The following is a 17049-nucleotide window of genomic DNA, read 5'->3' as shown; positions in this document are numbered from 1 at the left end:
ATCCCTCCCAGCATCAGGGCCTTTTCCAATGAGTCAACTCTTCGCATGAGGTGACCAAATTATTGGAGTTTCAGCTTTATCATCATTCCTTCCAAAGAAATCCCAGGGTTGATCTCCTTCAGAATAGACTGGTTGGATCTCCTTGCAGTCCAAGGGACTCTCAAGAGTCTTCTCCAACACCACAGTTCAAAAGCATCAATTCTTCGGCACTCAGCCTTCTTCACAGTCCAACTCTCACATCCACACATGACCACTGGAAAAACCATAGCCTTGACTAGACAGACCTTAGTCGGCAATGTAATGTCTCTGCTTTTGAATATACTATCTAGGTTGGTCATAACTTTCCTTCCAAGGAGTAAGTGTCTTTTAATTTCATGGCTGCAGTCACCATCTGCAGTGATTTTGGAGCCCAAAAAAATAAAGTCTGAAACTGTTTCTACTGTTTCCCCATCTATTTCCCATGAAGTGATGGGACCAGATGCCATGATTTAGCTTTTTCATTATGATATTCCAATCTGATAGGCAAATTTACCTGAAGTGGGGCTTCCCTTGTAGCTCAGTCAGTAAAGAATCTACCTGCAATGCAGGAGACATGGGTTCAATTCCTGGGTCTGGAAGATCTCCTGGTGAAGGAAATGATAACCCACTCCACTTCTTGCCTGGAGAATCCCATGGACTGATGAGCCTGGCAGGCTACCGTCAATGGGGTTGCAAAGAGTCAGACACGACTTAATGACTAAACCACCACTATATACTATTTAGACTATAAGACTTCATAATGTAATTTCTTAATTACTGCTAACTATTCTCCATAATTTTTATATGGTGTTGTTAAATGCTTAAGTTGATTATGAAATAATACATAGATTTCTTATAGCAAGCATATTTGTTTCTCCCCTATTTATTTTTGGTCTCTGTTCATTTTCAGTTTTTTTAATTTTACTTACAGTTTCTCCTATTTTTCTATTTGATTCTTTGTTAAAGTTATTATTGGCCTAATTGCATACTATATCATAATTGTGTAAATATTTCTAGTATTATGATTGTGTTGGTATCATCACAAGATTGTTTCCCCACAGTGTTTAGGAAATTGGAATGCCAAATTGAAATAGAACAGAGTTCAGAAAATAAATCATAGTTGTTCATTTTTTTAAATTATGACACAGAATATATGTTCCTCAGCCCCAAATTTCCACCATGAGAAAGCCCACATAGTGTCAGTAGTATATGTTTTAATGTGAATGTACCTTATCTTTATTAAAAAACTGTGAAGTTTTGCACTTTTGAAATGTTAACCAAGTTTCCTGAATATGTATCTCATCCTTTCTCATAACTAATTGGCCTTATGGTTATGAGTCCCTCATAATCATTGTATGACAAATGAAATTATTTATAGACACCAATGAGATCAATTATCTGCCAGCAGGCTGAGAGTAATCTCTTCATAAGAAACAATCTTTATTACTTAAAACATTTAACTGCAGTGTTAGCTCTTCTGTGAGGTTCAATGAATAGTTCCTGTTGAATGAAGGAGAGAAATAAATAAGTATTTTATTCGGTGAAATTTGAATTCCATTAGCTTAACATGTTCTCACCTCGAATAGTAGTTCCTAGAACAATTATTGCAGCTTTTGGACCCAGAAAAGTAAAGCCAAGGAAAATAAAATTGTGTGTATTTGATATTGGTCCTGATGGAATTAGAGGTGGATTGGAGAAGGAAGTGGCAACCCACTCCAGTGTTCTTGCTTAGAGAATCCCAGGGACGGGGAGCCTGGTGGGCTGCCATGTATGGGGTCGCACAGAGTCGGACACGACTGAAGCGACTTAGTAGTAGTGGGAAAAATAGGAAAAAATGATGGAAAAGAGTCAAGTGTGTATTGTTCCCTTCCAGGTGGCTGCTTCTTTGGTTGTGTTGTGCCTGTTTCCGAAGTGAGTATTCCATGTCCTATTGTGGATTGTATTTTGTTTCTGTTGATTATTTGGGTTTTATTAAACCTTGTAATTTCTACTCTGCTTCATTTCCCCACAGTAATGTAGAAGAGAATTGAGTTCTTTTGTTTAAAATTGTGTGTGCAGTTTTTGTAGCTCATTATCAATTTTTAAAAGATTTAGTTGTGTTTAGTTTCCATAAAATGCAATAACAATGTTTAAGATGACCTTGCGCAGTTAGTATTTTCTCTGAGTATTTGAAATTTTATCTATTTCAGTGGTGGAAAGCTTAGTCTGCTTTCTTGCAGTAGTAAGTCCTTCAGGCTAAAGGCATAAACTCTGCCAATGAAATATGTTATATTTCTTTGGACTCAAATTCAGCATCATTTACATGTATTGGTAATTCATTGGAAAAGTTTGGTTGTCAAATAATAATTTCCTTTTGCTTTACAGAATACTTTTGCAAGACAAAGGAAATAGTACTAAGAATGCAAGTAACAGTTATGCAGTGATCATCACCAGCACCAGCTCGTATTATATTTTTTACATTTATGTGGGAGTAGCTGACACTTTGCTTGCTCTAGGACTCTTCAGAGGTTTACCACTGGTGCATACTCTAATCACAGTGTCAAAAACTTTACACCACAAAATGCTACAGTCTGTTCTTCAAGCCCCTATGTCAACCCTCAACACGTTGAAAACAGGTACTTAACTAGATGTACAAGATGAAGCTGCTGCTCCTCCACAAAGAGGGCCCATACGTTGGTTGATTTTGTAGTGATAACACTGACTTTGCATGGAGGCATTTCCCCTTTGTTCAGCTTCCTTATGTTGGGCGTGGACCTGCCTCTGGTATTATAGACTCTCAGGTACTGTCGCTCTTCGTATTTCTGTTTACTAGAGTAGCACAGTTTGTTAGGACATGATGCTGATGGGACTATAGCAGCAGAAGCAGGCCCTTCTGAGTCAAATATCCTTCTCTCTTCAGATATTAGAGCTGGCTCCCTTCTAGGCATCTTGTTGTCAGTGTATAGTGCTGTTTAAAAGGGGAGATGATTTGAAGAGATCCAAAAAGCAAAATTCTTTTACTAATGAAAGTATTTTGATAAGATAGAATAATCTAGTTTCATATAACTGTTCAAAGATAATCCCATAAATTCATTCCAGGTTTTATTTTAAATGGGTGGGGGTATCCCAGATATATTTTGAAAATACTTTTGACACTATCATAGAGGTTGGTAAAGGAGTACAAGCTTTTAGTTATAAGATCAGTAAGGTCTGAAGATCTAATGTATAATGTGGTGGCCATAATTGATAAGAACTGGAATATTTGATTTATAAAGGAAAACATAATTTCCAAGTCTGAGAGTTTTAGAGTGATATGTATCTAAAAATCTCAAGATAAGAATTAACCATCATTTTTTTTCTGGGTAATAACATTTCATTGTTAATATTCAAGAGGATCTTCCTTATATTTATTCTGAAGCCCTCATGAGTCACTAAAGTCTTGCTTCATTTGGATATACTCATCACCATGGTTCCGTTTTAGAGCTAAGATGTTTTAGACCTAAAAGGGAATGTCCAATTACCTTCATCCAGTGATTTCATTTTTTTCAATGGGAGAGCTGAGCTCCAGAGAAGGTAGGGGTTTTACCCAAGATTCTAGCAGTGAGAAACAGGCAATGAGATATAATGGAAGGAGCATGGGCATTGTTTGAGGTCTGTCTTGTTCTCTTAAGAGTGATGATCATGGGCAAATTACTCTTCTGAGACTTGCATGCACATCTGTAAAATGAGAAAAGGAATATTTATCTCAAAAGACCATTGTGAAATGAAACAAGGTCATCACCTACTGGCTGTTAACATAGCCAACATCAGGTCAATGACAATTACCCACTCTTATTCCCTTTCTATTGTTTCCCATCTGAAATATACTAAGCACCAGAATGATGTTTTTCTTTTCTTTTTTTACCAAAGTGACTTTCATTTTCTACACAAAATGAGTACTATAGGCTACTCCCCCCACAATTTTGTACTTACTTATGAAAAGGTATACAAATATGATTGATTAAATATGCTTAATAATATATCATTAGTAAGGACTAGGAGATAGTGACAAAAAATAAGCATTGGATAATTCCTACATAAAGGTTTTTGCTGAGGGCTCAGATTGACACAAAATAAATGTGACATGGTCCCAATGACCTCTAGAAATTTGCAATCTAGAAAAAAAGAGATAAGACATGTGTACAAGCAACTATACAACATGTATATAAGTATTATAGAAGTGCTGACAAGATATATCAAAGGTATTCAGTGTGCCCAGAGGAGGAAGGGATTAATTTGAACTGGTGCAAACATTGATGTGTCCTTGCCAGAGAGGCATTTGAATAGGGCCAGGAAGGAGACAATATTTTTTAGCAAGCAGAGATGAGGGGAAAGGGTTTTCAGGCAGAGGGAACCACATGGGAAGTGCGAAGAAATAGGAGAGAGTAAAGAGTGAATCTTCCCTGGTGGCTCAGATGGTAAAGCGTCTGCCTGCAATGCAGGAGACCTGGGTTCAGTCCCTGGGTTGGGAAGATCTCCTGGGGAAGGAAACGACAACCCACTCCAGTACTCTTGCCTGGAAAATCCCACGGATGGAGGAGCCTGGTAGGCTACAGTCCATGGGGTCGCAAAGAGCCCGACACGACTGAGAGACTTCACAAAGAGTGTTTAAAGAATAAACCAGATTGATTGAAATAGAATGTTTGAAAAGAGGAAGCTTGTTCCTCGGGTGGCTTAAGGTCAAAATCATGGAAGTTATTAAGTATTAAACTAAGAAATTATGACTTTATCCTGCAGTTCATGGGGGAGGGTAAATGATAAGATTCAATCTTATCAGAAACAATTTGTACAGTATTATGTTATACTTTAATTGTATGTGTAACTCACCCCTAGGCAATGAATTCCTTAAGGGCAAAGAGCATTGGCTGATCCATGTCTGTTATCTCAGTGCCTAGCATTGTGCCCAGTGCCCTATAGACATTCCATGCGTGATATTTTTTTCACCAAAGGAAAAAATGATCAGACTTACAAATGTGAGTCTATAATTTACAAGACATGCTGAAGTTAAATTGTCAGTGAAGATGGTAGGAAAGGAGAACAAGGCCAAAGAGGGCCACACGGTGGGCAGAGAGGGTTTGAGAACAGCCACAGGTTGTGCTGAGGTGTGTCAGAAAGGTGTGGAAGTTGAAAACTAGGGAGGCTCTACATTACGAAATAAGGGAATGAGGAAAGCACAGCCAGAAAATTATCACAAAACTTAGGCTTGTAAGTGTGGGATTAGAGTAGTAGGAGGGTGCCTATTCCTGACGTAATTTGTGATAGGGCTCTGTTAGAGACGTTGGGGTTTGCGTGAATCTTACAGCAATCTATATTTCATAAAAGTTTACAAGTAGAGACAGTAACTTGGACACAGAGTTATTTAGAATCTTTGTACCAAAAGTTTCTTAGAATCCTTGTTGTTCGTTGTCATTCAGTCACTAACCAGGCTCCCATCCTTCTCTGTCTCCCAGAGTTTACACAAACTTGTGTCCATTGAGTCAGTGTTACCATTCAACCATCTTCTCATCCTCTGTTGCCTCTCCTCCTCCTGCCCTCAGTCTTTCCCAGCATCAGAGAATCCTTGTAGAACACTGAAATTGTCTATAGCCTTATATATCTGATTATATGTTCATTTATATTTGAGTTCTGAATGCTTCTGCTATGATCCAAGTTTATCAAATTTTGGTATATCTTTTTTTTTTTTAATCTTTTTAAGATTACTAGTTTTTGAAGAATTTTTCTTTACCTTGCAGGTGGAATTCTTAATAGATTCTCCAAAGATATAGCAGTTTTGGATGATCTTCTGCCTCTTACCATATTTGACTTCATTCAGGTTTGTAAAATTAAGTATTATTAAGTGACTTCACTTGGTTGCACTTTTTAAAAGTATTTAGAAAAATTATAAAGAGTAAATTAATTCTTGCTTGTTTTTCATTTGGTTAAGAGTTTGAACCGTGTCTAGTATATGAATCTTTTCAATATTAAAAAAATCTTCAAGATAGTCATAAATTTAGTAAATTTGATAATAAGTCAGAACTGTTTACCTTACCAATGTGTGCTGTTGTGCTAAGTTGCCTCAGTTATGTCCAGCTCTTTGCAACCCCATGGCCTGTAGCCCACCGGGCTCCGCTGTCCATGGGATTCTCCAGGCAAGAACACTGTAGTGGGCTGCCATGCCCTCCTCCAGGGGAACTTCCCGACCCGGGGATTGAACCCGAGTTTCTTCTGTCCTGCATTGGCAGGTGTGTTCTTTACCTCTAGTGCCACCTGGGAAGCCCCGACTTGACCGGAACCTAAGGCAATTCCTCATTGAGACACAATAGCTCTCTACTTAGAAGCGATTTAAGACACTTTCCCCCAAATCACTGTCCATGAAGTGTGACATTTTTGACATTGGCATCACCTTTGATAGAAGTCACCTACCTTCAGATGGCCTGGGTTACAATGACAACCAGTTGGTTTCCTGGTGAACTATAATTTCACCCAATCTCATCCATGAACAACTTTGGCCCAGATGGCTAGTTAGCAGTCTCGCAGTAAGGACCATAATGCTGGGACAGAAACATAGGTAAGTTTTCAGGCAGGTGAGAGAGGAAGGAAAAATTCAGGATTAGTGATGATTATCCCTGGGTTATAGATCTGAAGGCATCTCTAGGGCAGGCTGACTCTGAGCATGTGTCCTGGGATGGGGAAATGGAGCAGAGAAGATAAAGGTGACCTAGGGGTAACCACATTATGATTCCAGTAAGTGATAGAACTTGAGTGTTATGAGTTAATAACCTTGGCCATTGAACCAGGTTTGAAAGCAGATTCCTGGCTGGCTTGGGTTGAGCCTCAGGAAGTAAATGACAATGCAGTCTCAGTGACCTCCCTGGAGACAGTTGGAATAGGATGCTGCCCATCTTGGGATGAGTTGCCGCTTTCTCCTCATCCCCACCCATTCTCCCAATCCCACCACTGAGAACCTGTGAAATAAAATAAAGGCTACACACAATGATGTTGTCAGGTGCACACAAACCAGATTGCCAGTTTGCCTCATCTGAAATGATTGGCACAGCCAAACAATGTTAACCATTGCAAGTGAACTTTAGTATTTTGAGTTTCCTTCAGTTACTCTGTTTAGGGATATAACTCAGCAGCTGCTTCTGGAATTCATTTAAAAAATGCTCTGAGTTCATCATGTAAAGAAGTGTTGCCCATGTCTTTAATTTCTGGACATTTCTTCCTTGTTCTATGCTTATAAATAAATGGACTGAAATATAATATTAAATCAGTTAGAAAATGGAACATGGACATCTTGACATGATTGCAAAAGGATTCGTGAATGTTAGCCCTTACTAATTTTTTCTTTAAAAACTTTTGTAGCCTGCTGAGTATGTTCTGAATCAGTGTAAGATTCATTTCAGAAATCCTTTGGGAGAGTTTCTTTTTGAACATGTATTTTATGAATTAGCACTTTTGGACACATGTGGTGGTCTCATTCTTTCTCTTACAGTAATTTGAATAGTTTCTGCTCAACTTCTAGTGTTTTGGGGTTCACTAGTCATTGCCTCATAAGTGATTGGGCAGGGTTCCTTTATGTTGATTTCCCTATTTTGTTTAGAAGAGGGTCTCACATTATGGAAGCATGATACAGCAATCAAATACAATAAAAATCTGAATAATTTTGATTTTATTAAAAAATGCATGCATTAGAGAGATCCTTTAAATTGTGAGCTCTGTTGGTTACACTTATGTTCAGGTTAATGAAATTCCTTTCTAGTCACATTTCAGAAACAGGTTTTTCACAGAATAAGGCACAGCTATGAATTTCTTTTTTCAAAAAAAGTATAATTTATACTAACTCTAGTTCTTAACATTTGAGAATATTCTGGGAAATTTGCTTTCTGGCTTGGACATTGTGTAGTGAAAATGAAAGATCCAGATTCTGTTTTGCAAATAACACTATTTATTTTACCTTGAGTAAGACACTTAGTCTCTAAGGATCTCAGGTTTCTAAAATGAGGGAGATGTCTGATGATGCTCACCTTTGGTACTAAAGTCATAGGCTTCAGATTGTCATACTGGAAATGCACCATAATGCGACAAATTTGAACTTGAAGCCACACAGAAAAAAAAAATGTATCCTAGCATCCTACTTATCTCTGTGAGCTTCCCAGGGGGCTCAGTGGGTAAAGAATTCACCTGCAACGCAGGAGATGTGTGTTTGATCCCTGGGTTGGGAAGATCCTCTGGAGGAGGGCATGGCAACACACTCCCACAGTATTCTTACCTGGAGAATCCCCATAGACAGAGGAGCCTGGTAGGCTACAGTCCATAGGGTCACAAAGAGTCGGACACAACTGAGCACACGTAGAATTTATCTCTATGTTTAAGTGCCAGATTTTTTTTCATGAAACAGAAGCCTGTACATCTTGAAATGTGCAAATCTTCTCTTTTCAACCTCAAAACCTTTAGGTTTTTTTGTTTCTTCTGTCTTAATACAGTGAGCCCTTCTACTTTGATCTCTGCTGTCTTTTACATCTTCCCCCCCTTATTCATTCTACTAATTCCATTAATTTGTTCCTTAAAAATTCTCAAGAGCTATCAATTATGAACTAAATTGCAGATCTGGTGTTCGTTGCCTGGTTTTAGATAGATATTTATCAATCAGTCAGTGACTTAATGCACCTTCTAAATGATTTCGAAGTGATCCTTCATTCTTATTTGCTCCAGTTACGCAGGCAACACTATGTGCCCTTCTGTGTCAGGAATACTTTGAAGCTGTTTTTGGGGGATGAAAATGGTGCCTTACAGGTTTTATTGTCTGTTGATACTTTTTCCCCTAGAATGTTAGGACTTTGATAAGCTCGAATGGGAATTAAGATCTGTATTCATATTTCCATCTTGTATTTAAGTCTGTTTATTTATTTTGCTGTCCTCTCTTTAATACACCTGGTCTGGTATGATTTGTTTCTTATTCACTGGATTAAAAGCTAGGACAGAATTTGAAGTTTGTGTAATTATAATACCAAGCATATTAAACTAGTGCCTTTAGTTTTGCATAAGTGCTAAATTGTTACCTTTTGACCTCAGAGCCTAAGGATGACTCCTTACAGAGCAGATTGAGTTGTTTTCCTCAAAGCTTAGACTTAGTTTTTCACTTCTGAGGGATATATTACAAATGATTATAATCAGTGGAAGTCTGCCTTGTGACTATTTCATCCCTTCCAGTTGTTCCCACCTTTTCCATTAGTCTCAAACCTTCTGTTGTATTGGTTGGGTCGGCTACACAATTCTTCCTGTTGTATTATAACACAGTTACAATTTCATTCCTAAGAATAGCAATCATATCAGCAATAATTAAAAAAACAATGGTCACTTTCCCCACCCATTGTTATAATACAAGAGCTCTGGATTGGAATTATACGGTAAAAATAGCAGAAGACAAATGAACATAGTGCCCTTTACAATTGTCAACAGCAAACAGATGAACAAATTGATTCTAGTGAAATAGCTGAATGTTTCCATGCTGCAAATGCAGCAGTATTTATCTTTCAGACATACTGGTATTTAATACAATGGCCCATTTAAATTAAATTGTGGTTCCTAGTAAATAATGCTTGGAAGCTAATTTTTCTGTTTTTTCCCTAAGACTCTCTTTCTGAGAAATGAGTATCCTCAGTTAAAAAACTGAGTCCTTTGCATTGGTGAAGTCTTGTCGTGTAGTAACTTGGGTGATTGAGGCTTTCTCATTGTACTGGTGGCTTTTGTAGGGCAAGAGCAGAATAGAGAGGACTTTCCTTTAATTGGCTTCCCTGATAGCTCAGTTGGTAAATAATCCGCCTGCAATGCAAGAGACCACGGTTCAATCCCTGGGCTGGGAAGATCCCCTGGAGAAGGGAAAGGCTACTCACTCCTGTATTCTGGCCTGGAGAATTCCATGGACTGTACAGTCCATTGGGTCACAAAGAGTCAGACATGACTGTGATTTTCACTTTTACTTTCCTTAAATTATTGTCGTCATATGTAGTTAGCCCAGGGTCTGGCACAGCAAAGATTTTTCTGAGTATCTGTTGAACAAAAATGAGTGATGGGCTGGTACTGTAGAATTTGATGATGGACACATTAGAGGTAGAGGTATTTTCTCTATTAAACCTGTCATTGAGATATGATAATCTGAGGCTTTAGATGACAGTAGCAACCCATTCAAAGAAGATTTATGCAGATGTTACGTCCTCATTCATGTTTCCATCTGCCCAAATGTTCTGTATTTCTGCATCAGTTGGAAAGTGTATGTGTCACCCATGGCAGCTGGTAGAGAACTGGATTGCTGATTATCAGATAGATGTTATGATAGGTTTTTCAACCCTTGTAGTAACAGTTACTTTATACTTTATTCACATGGGTTATTAGGGAGCAAATGCTGGCAGATTTTTTTTTTTTACTTTTTTATACATATGGTTTTAGTGTAAATTGGAAATATAGAATTTAAGCCTTTAACTTGATCTGAAGAATACCAGTGTAATCAACTTGTTTCTGAGACTGCTCACATGGCTTCACTTTGGGGGTGGATAATGTGAAGAACTATCTCTAATGATGGGCTTGACTTAAAACACAAAATTCATTTGATAACACATAAGAGAAAAAATGATCTGATTTCAAATTAAATCAGCCCTACCCCCAAAATCTTCTTTTTTTTTTTTTTTTGAGCATCAAGGTTATCTCAAGTTGTTTTAAGGGCCAAAAACAAAGGGGAGTAAAATTCAAGTATAATTTTTTTTCAATCTTAAATGTTAATCATCTAGATTCAGAGAAATCAAGTAGCTTACCTATATGACCATTCATACTAAAATTATTTAAAAATAAAAAGTTTATTTTAAAAGAAGCCCAGCCTAGAAAAAATTACATTCATTTAAAATTTGTCGTACAACACTTTTAAGGTATAGGAAGTGAAAATATACTAAGATATAAGAATACCATGTTTTCTAAACTTCAAAATGTTATTATGAGCAACCTAAGTAATTTTTGGAATTTTGATAGAACTTAAGAAAAATGTCCTGTAATGTGATCACCTTCCCAGTAGGAAGATACCTTCCCTGTATTTAAAATGGAACAGAGCGTGAAAACCTGGTTTAGAAAATAGTAACATACCTTGTCCACTTTGCAACAAGGACTATTTACTTATCTCTGTTTTCTTTGACCCCACAGTTGTTATTAATTGTGATTGGAGCTGTGGTGGTCGTCTCCGTTTTACAACCCTACATCTTCCTAGCTACAGTGCCAGTGATAGCGGCTTTTATTCTCTTGAGAGGCTACTTCCTCCACACCTCCCAGCAACTCAAGCAGCTGGAATCTGAAGGTATGGTACAGCTTGTGACACGCCCACAAGAGCTAGCTGTGGATATTTATCTGTAATTCATCTAGTTTTTCAAAATGTTTTTCCTGTTTTTAAACTCTTACGTGATATGACAGTTTTAAAAATGTATATTTCAACTTTGATTCAGGGCCATTTCTGTACATTCTCATCATATATACCTCTCCTGGTTCTTATATTTGTTAATAAATAATTTTTATTATAACAAGTAACAAATTTTATTTATTAATTAACAAATAGCAAATTTGTTAATAGTGAATTTATTAACAAAATTATTATTAAATATTATTTTTGAGAATTTGACCATTGCCTTCTTTCAGATTTAAAATGTAGTGTTAAACCACAAACTCTGCAAAAAAAACTAAGTATATAAAAGGAAACAGTAAATTATAAAACACATGTAGATTATTTTTATGAATTAATGACTATGTGACTTCATTTTGAATTTAAAACAAGTATATGGAGTCTTAGGAGGCTGGATGTATATGATATCTGTTCTTAATTATATAAATTAAAAATTGAAACGATAGTGCCACTATTTGTAAAGGTTTGTGTTCCTAAATGAGACTGGACAAAGTTCTTTTCAGACACCTTTGCTTTCTCTCCAGGGGTCTGCCTTTTGGTGTACCCCCGAACACTGATTGAGCTCTTTGGAAAGCTCATTGTTCAATAACAGCCTTTGTTTAGGTGCATTTTCAGGGGATATATTTCCAGTGTGCTTCTACATTGAAGGTTATTTGCTAAATTAAGTCACACAGACTTTCTTAATTGAGGCATTGAATGAAATGTCTCAAAAGAAAAAACATTTTCAGCAGTGATTAATTTAGGATTAGTCGGATAAACAATACCCAGTGGTAGCCAAGGAATATGAATTAATAATAGCAACGATTTTATAATAAGTTTCCATCCACGGTAACCAAGTTAAAAAGGAGGGTAACTCATTAAAAAAATAACAGATTGCACCTATTCAAAGTTTGAGCCACAGTGAAAAGCCTTTCTATCCAATGACGTCCATTGTTTGATTACTTATTTGATTACTCTTTAAGTTACCCTTTCTAAAGTAAGAATTTGCATTATGTATTCACATGACTTGCATTGTTCTCTATGGAAATATTTCACAGGCAGGAGTCCAATTTTCACTCATCTTGTTACAAGCTTAAAAGGACTATGGACACTTCGTGCCTTTGGACGGCAGCCTTACTTTGAAACTTTATTCCACAAAGCTCTGAATTTACATACTGCCAACTGGTTTTTGTATCTGTCAACACTGCGCTGGTTCCAAATGAGAATAGAAATGATTTTTGTCATTTTCTTCATTGCTGTTACCTTCATTTCCATTTTAACAACAGGTACTATGAACTCCTTAACTGTTTAGCTAAGCATTTAATTTAAAGCTTTGTCAGGCAGTAAAATGCTGCGTTCATGTAAGTTAAAATTTTTAGGTGTGATTAAATATATTTTTTAGTTTATTAATCAAAAATTTGTTAATTGTTGAATGAATGATTTCTTTGACTTAGAGCTGTATGCAGTTGAAAAACTGAGATAGATATATTTCATCACAAGTAAAATGAAAACCTATATAGACAAGTGAGCTCTTCTCATGAAAAAAGTTGAATTACTAAGCTATAAGAAGTGTTGAGATATATATGTTACAGTGGATGAAGATTCCGAGGGACTGCCAAATTTGATGGGTTGGTTAGTTGTAAGAATAGAATTCTGTTCAAACAAAATGAAGCAGATGTTGGAGAGTTCCAGGAGGGCCTTGTGGGCAGAAGGCACACTGCGCCTCCATGGGAAATGGAACAGTCATGGAGAGTCATACTCAGAGCTTCCCATCTCTGGAGGCCAGATGCCAGCCGTGCCCCTTCTTTTCTGTGGCCACTTCACTCATTTCTCTTTCTCTAAAGACTGGTTTAGCTAATGTGCCAGAGCTGTGCAACAGGGATCTAGTATGGCCTTTCCAGGCAGGGCCCTTGAGTGAACAGCTGAGTTCCTCTGTCCAGTTACCAAGTATTGACAAGAACAGCAAACAGGTTTATGTTGGCTCCGAGGTCCACCTGCAGTCCTGCAGGTGCTGAGAGAGTAGTGGATTCCACACCTTCATTGTTCTCTCAGCCCAAGGCTTTGGGAAATGCCTCTGCAAAAGGGATTCAAGGAGGCAGGCAAATGAAGTAAATCCTTAGCAGTACAACAGTTTGGGGCAACCTTAAAACAAAATAGTTTCTTTTGTGGTTCAGAATTAAACAATTTTTTTCTTTAATTAAGTTATTTGAAACAGGATCCAAGAGGGCTGAATGAATAAGGATTTGTTAACAGTGAAATCACACCAATATATCATGTGCTCTAATGTAATGATTAAGGATCTGATTGAGTCCTGGCTTATTAGGCATGATAGAGCATTCAAGAATCAGTATCGCCCAGGACCTATCCATGAAATCGGATGCCCAGCCGGAGTGAATGTTAGCCACACAGCTAGTATCAACCCTGCCTCTGCTGGTCTTCAGCTGTGGTGACTTGTACACTTTAGTCGACTACTCTAAAGCCCTCATTTTCCTCATGTGTAAATAAATACAATAGTGCCTAGTTCATAAGTTTGTGGTGAGTATTAAATGTGATAATTTGTGCAAAGCACTTAGTGTAGTGCCTAGTCCATAATAGGTACCCAAAAATCTTACGTTACTTATTATTGTTGTTATTTTTAAAATTTTATCTTACTCTCATCTTAATATTCAGAATGAGTAATGTATTGGGCCCTGGATGAATTTTACCTATTTAAAATAAGTGATTTAGTACTAAAACCACATACCTGCTGTCTATGGTTTGTCTTCTATTAGAATAATTATGGAAGCAAAAATTTCAATTCATAATAATAGGATGACTTATTTCTCCCAATTTTAGAGCCCTAAAATTTTTTTATCATGCATTTCAGCTGCAGGGATTGACTCTCAATTAAGACTTGATAACATAAATTTATAACAATTTAAGGACATTCTTTTTAGAAAAATTTTAGGGCCATGAATACAGAGTATTTGTAAATTTTAATTAGTGGTCCCCTTTAGCCCTTAACAACTAACTACTCTAATTAAGCATTTGAGTATTGTTCTTCCTATCTGAACTAATCAATTTTTTAACTCAAAGGGCAGTCTTCTCTTTTTCCAAATGGCAGACCCATGAGTTCTGACTTCTCCATGAAACTCTAAGTTCTTTCTTCCCAACAGCATCTGATTGACAGAGAAAAGTCCTCCTTACAAAGACATCAAGCACATCTAAACATCTTCTGGATGCTGCTCACACACCTCTCTCCTGCTTTTGACTTCTTTGTAGAGGAGCTTATTCAGACACAGAAAGTCTTCCCATTGTCCATTGTAGTCTTTGAAGATATTATTACTTACAGAGTAATAGTAGAAGAGATAAAAATTATATTACCCAACACCAACATCCCCTTCAATATCTGAAGCATTTAAAAAAGGGCAACTCTTTACTAATATGCAGTCACTCTTTGATTTAAAACATTGGTTGAATACTAACAGGGCATATTATCACTAGTGATGCATGCTGTGGGGAACTGAGATGAAAAATGGTTTAAACTGGCACAAAATCTAAATGTAAATTTAACATATGCTGTCTTCTAGGTATACATAAAGCGGTTCACAGAAAAGAGAAGTAGCCTAAAGTCTGTTTATATATTTTTTCCACCTATAGGTGAAGGAGAAGGAAGAGTTGGGATTATTCTAACTTTAGCCATGAATATCATGGGTACATTGCAGTGGGCTGTAAACTCTAGCATAGATGTGGATAGCTTGGTAAGTATTTTTTTTTAACTTTTATGAAAAAAATTCAGACAAACCAAAAAGTATAGATAATAGCATAAGGGATGACTATATACCCAGCCCCAGCTTAAGAAATAAAACACTGCAAATGAGTCAAAGTTCACTGTTTGAATCTCTTATTAAACCCATATCTCTTCTTTCTTCCGTATAAATAGCCACAGTCAAGATCTAGTGCTACTATGAACGTTCTTTCAGTTCTTTGCCTAAGATTTTTCTAGGATAGCCACCCAGGAGTGGTATTGCTGGGTCATAGAATTCACCCATGTTCAACTTTGCTAGATGGTGCCAAATGGTTCTAAGATCCCTTGTACCAGATTATACTCCCATCAAAAGAGTATAAGAGGGTGGTACAGTGGCTAAGATTCCACGCCCTCAATGCAGTGGGGCCTGGGTTTGATCCCTGGTCAGAGAACTGGATCCCACATGCTGCAACTAAGACCCTGTACAGCCAAATAAATAAGTATTCTTTTAAAAAGAGAGAGAGAGTGTAAGAATTCTCAGAGGTCCATAGGTATTATATACAACACTTGATAATGTCAGACTTAAAAAGAATGGAAGTATAGTTGATTTACAATATTGTGTTAGTTTTATGTGTATACCAAAGTGATTCAATGATATGTATTTTTTCAGATTATTTTCAATTATTAGCTATTATAAAATATTGAACATAGTTCCCTGTAGATACTTTGTAGCTCTGTTGCTTATCTATTTTATATATAGTTGTTTGTATCTGCTAATCCCAAGCTCCTTTATTTCTCCCCCATTCCTTCCCTTTCGGTAACTGTAACTGTTTTAGATATCTATGAATCATTTCTGTTTTGTATATAGATTCAGTTGTATTGCTTTTTAGATTCCATGTATGGAATATATATATATATATGTTATATAGCATTTGTATTTCTCTACTGACTTACTTAGTATGATATTCTCTAGGTCCATCCATGTTGCTGGAAATTGCATTATTTCATTCTTTTTTATGGCTGAGTAGTATTTTACTGTATGTATGAATCACATCTTCTTTATCCATTCATCTGTCCATGAACACTTAGGTTGCTTCCATGTCTTGGCTATGGTAAATAGTGCTACTGTGAACATCAGGGTACATGTATCTTTTTAAATTAGTTTTTCTCTTTTCCAGACATATGCCTAGGAGCAGGATTGCTACATCAAATGGTAGCTCTATTTTTAATTTAAGAAAGCTCCATACTGTTTTCCGTAGTGGGTGCACAGATTTACATTCCCACTAATAGGAGGGTTCACTTTTCTCCACAGCCTCCCCATCATATATCACCCTTTTGGTTTAGGTTCTTTCTTGACCTTTTGGTTTATGGGCTTTTTCTTTTTCTCTGAGACAGTTGACATGTTCTCAAAATGCACATATTCATTAAGTTGTTGAAATGCGTATAATCAATTCCTGTCAGAATAAATATCATTATAAAATATACCTCTAGGCAAAACCCAAATTTTTTCATGCCCTCTTCTTGCCCTTGTGACAATATTTTATTTAACAAAAGCATTTTAATAATTCATTGAAATGTTATTTAACAATATGATTTATAGCAGAGTTTCATTTTAGTTTGACCAGCTCTTTTTAGTGACTCTATTTCGGAGAAGGCGATGGCACCCCACTCCAGTACTCTTGCCTGGAAAATCCCATGGATGGTGGAGCCTGGTAGGCTGCAGTCCATGCTAAGGGTCGGACATGACTGAGTGACTTCCCTTTCACTTTTCATTTCCATGTATTGGAGAAGGAAATGGCAACCCACTCCAGTGTTCTTGCCTGGAGAATCCCAGGGACGGGGGAGCCTGGTGGGCTGCCGTCTATGGGGGTCGCACAGAGTCGGACAC

The 17049-nt window shown here is 37.0% G+C and overlaps 1 protein-coding gene across 3 annotated transcripts in view; it reads left to right on the top strand.

Annotated features, from left to right (window-relative positions):
* Positions 1 to 17049, top strand: part of CFTR (CF transmembrane conductance regulator) — a 188532-nt gene that overhangs the window by 119865 nt on the left and 51618 nt on the right. For all 3 annotated transcript variants that reach the window (XM_042248301.1, XM_042248300.1, NM_001009781.1), the window contains 6 exon segments: positions 1892 to 1929; positions 2383 to 2633; positions 5769 to 5848; positions 11206 to 11356; positions 12493 to 12720; positions 15074 to 15174. In XM_042248301.1, coding sequence (XP_042104235.1) covers positions 1892 to 1929; positions 2383 to 2633; positions 5769 to 5848; positions 11206 to 11356; positions 12493 to 12720; positions 15074 to 15174 — 849 coding nt within the window.

This window comes from Ovis aries, chromosome 4, assembly GCF_016772045.2.
Source record: "Ovis aries strain OAR_USU_Benz2616 breed Rambouillet chromosome 4, ARS-UI_Ramb_v3.0, whole genome shotgun sequence".
Taxonomy (NCBI): domain Eukaryota; kingdom Metazoa; phylum Chordata; class Mammalia; order Artiodactyla; family Bovidae; genus Ovis; species Ovis aries.
The sequence above is the reverse complement of the archived record's forward strand: the minus strand, read 5'-3'. Positions and strand labels throughout refer to the sequence as shown.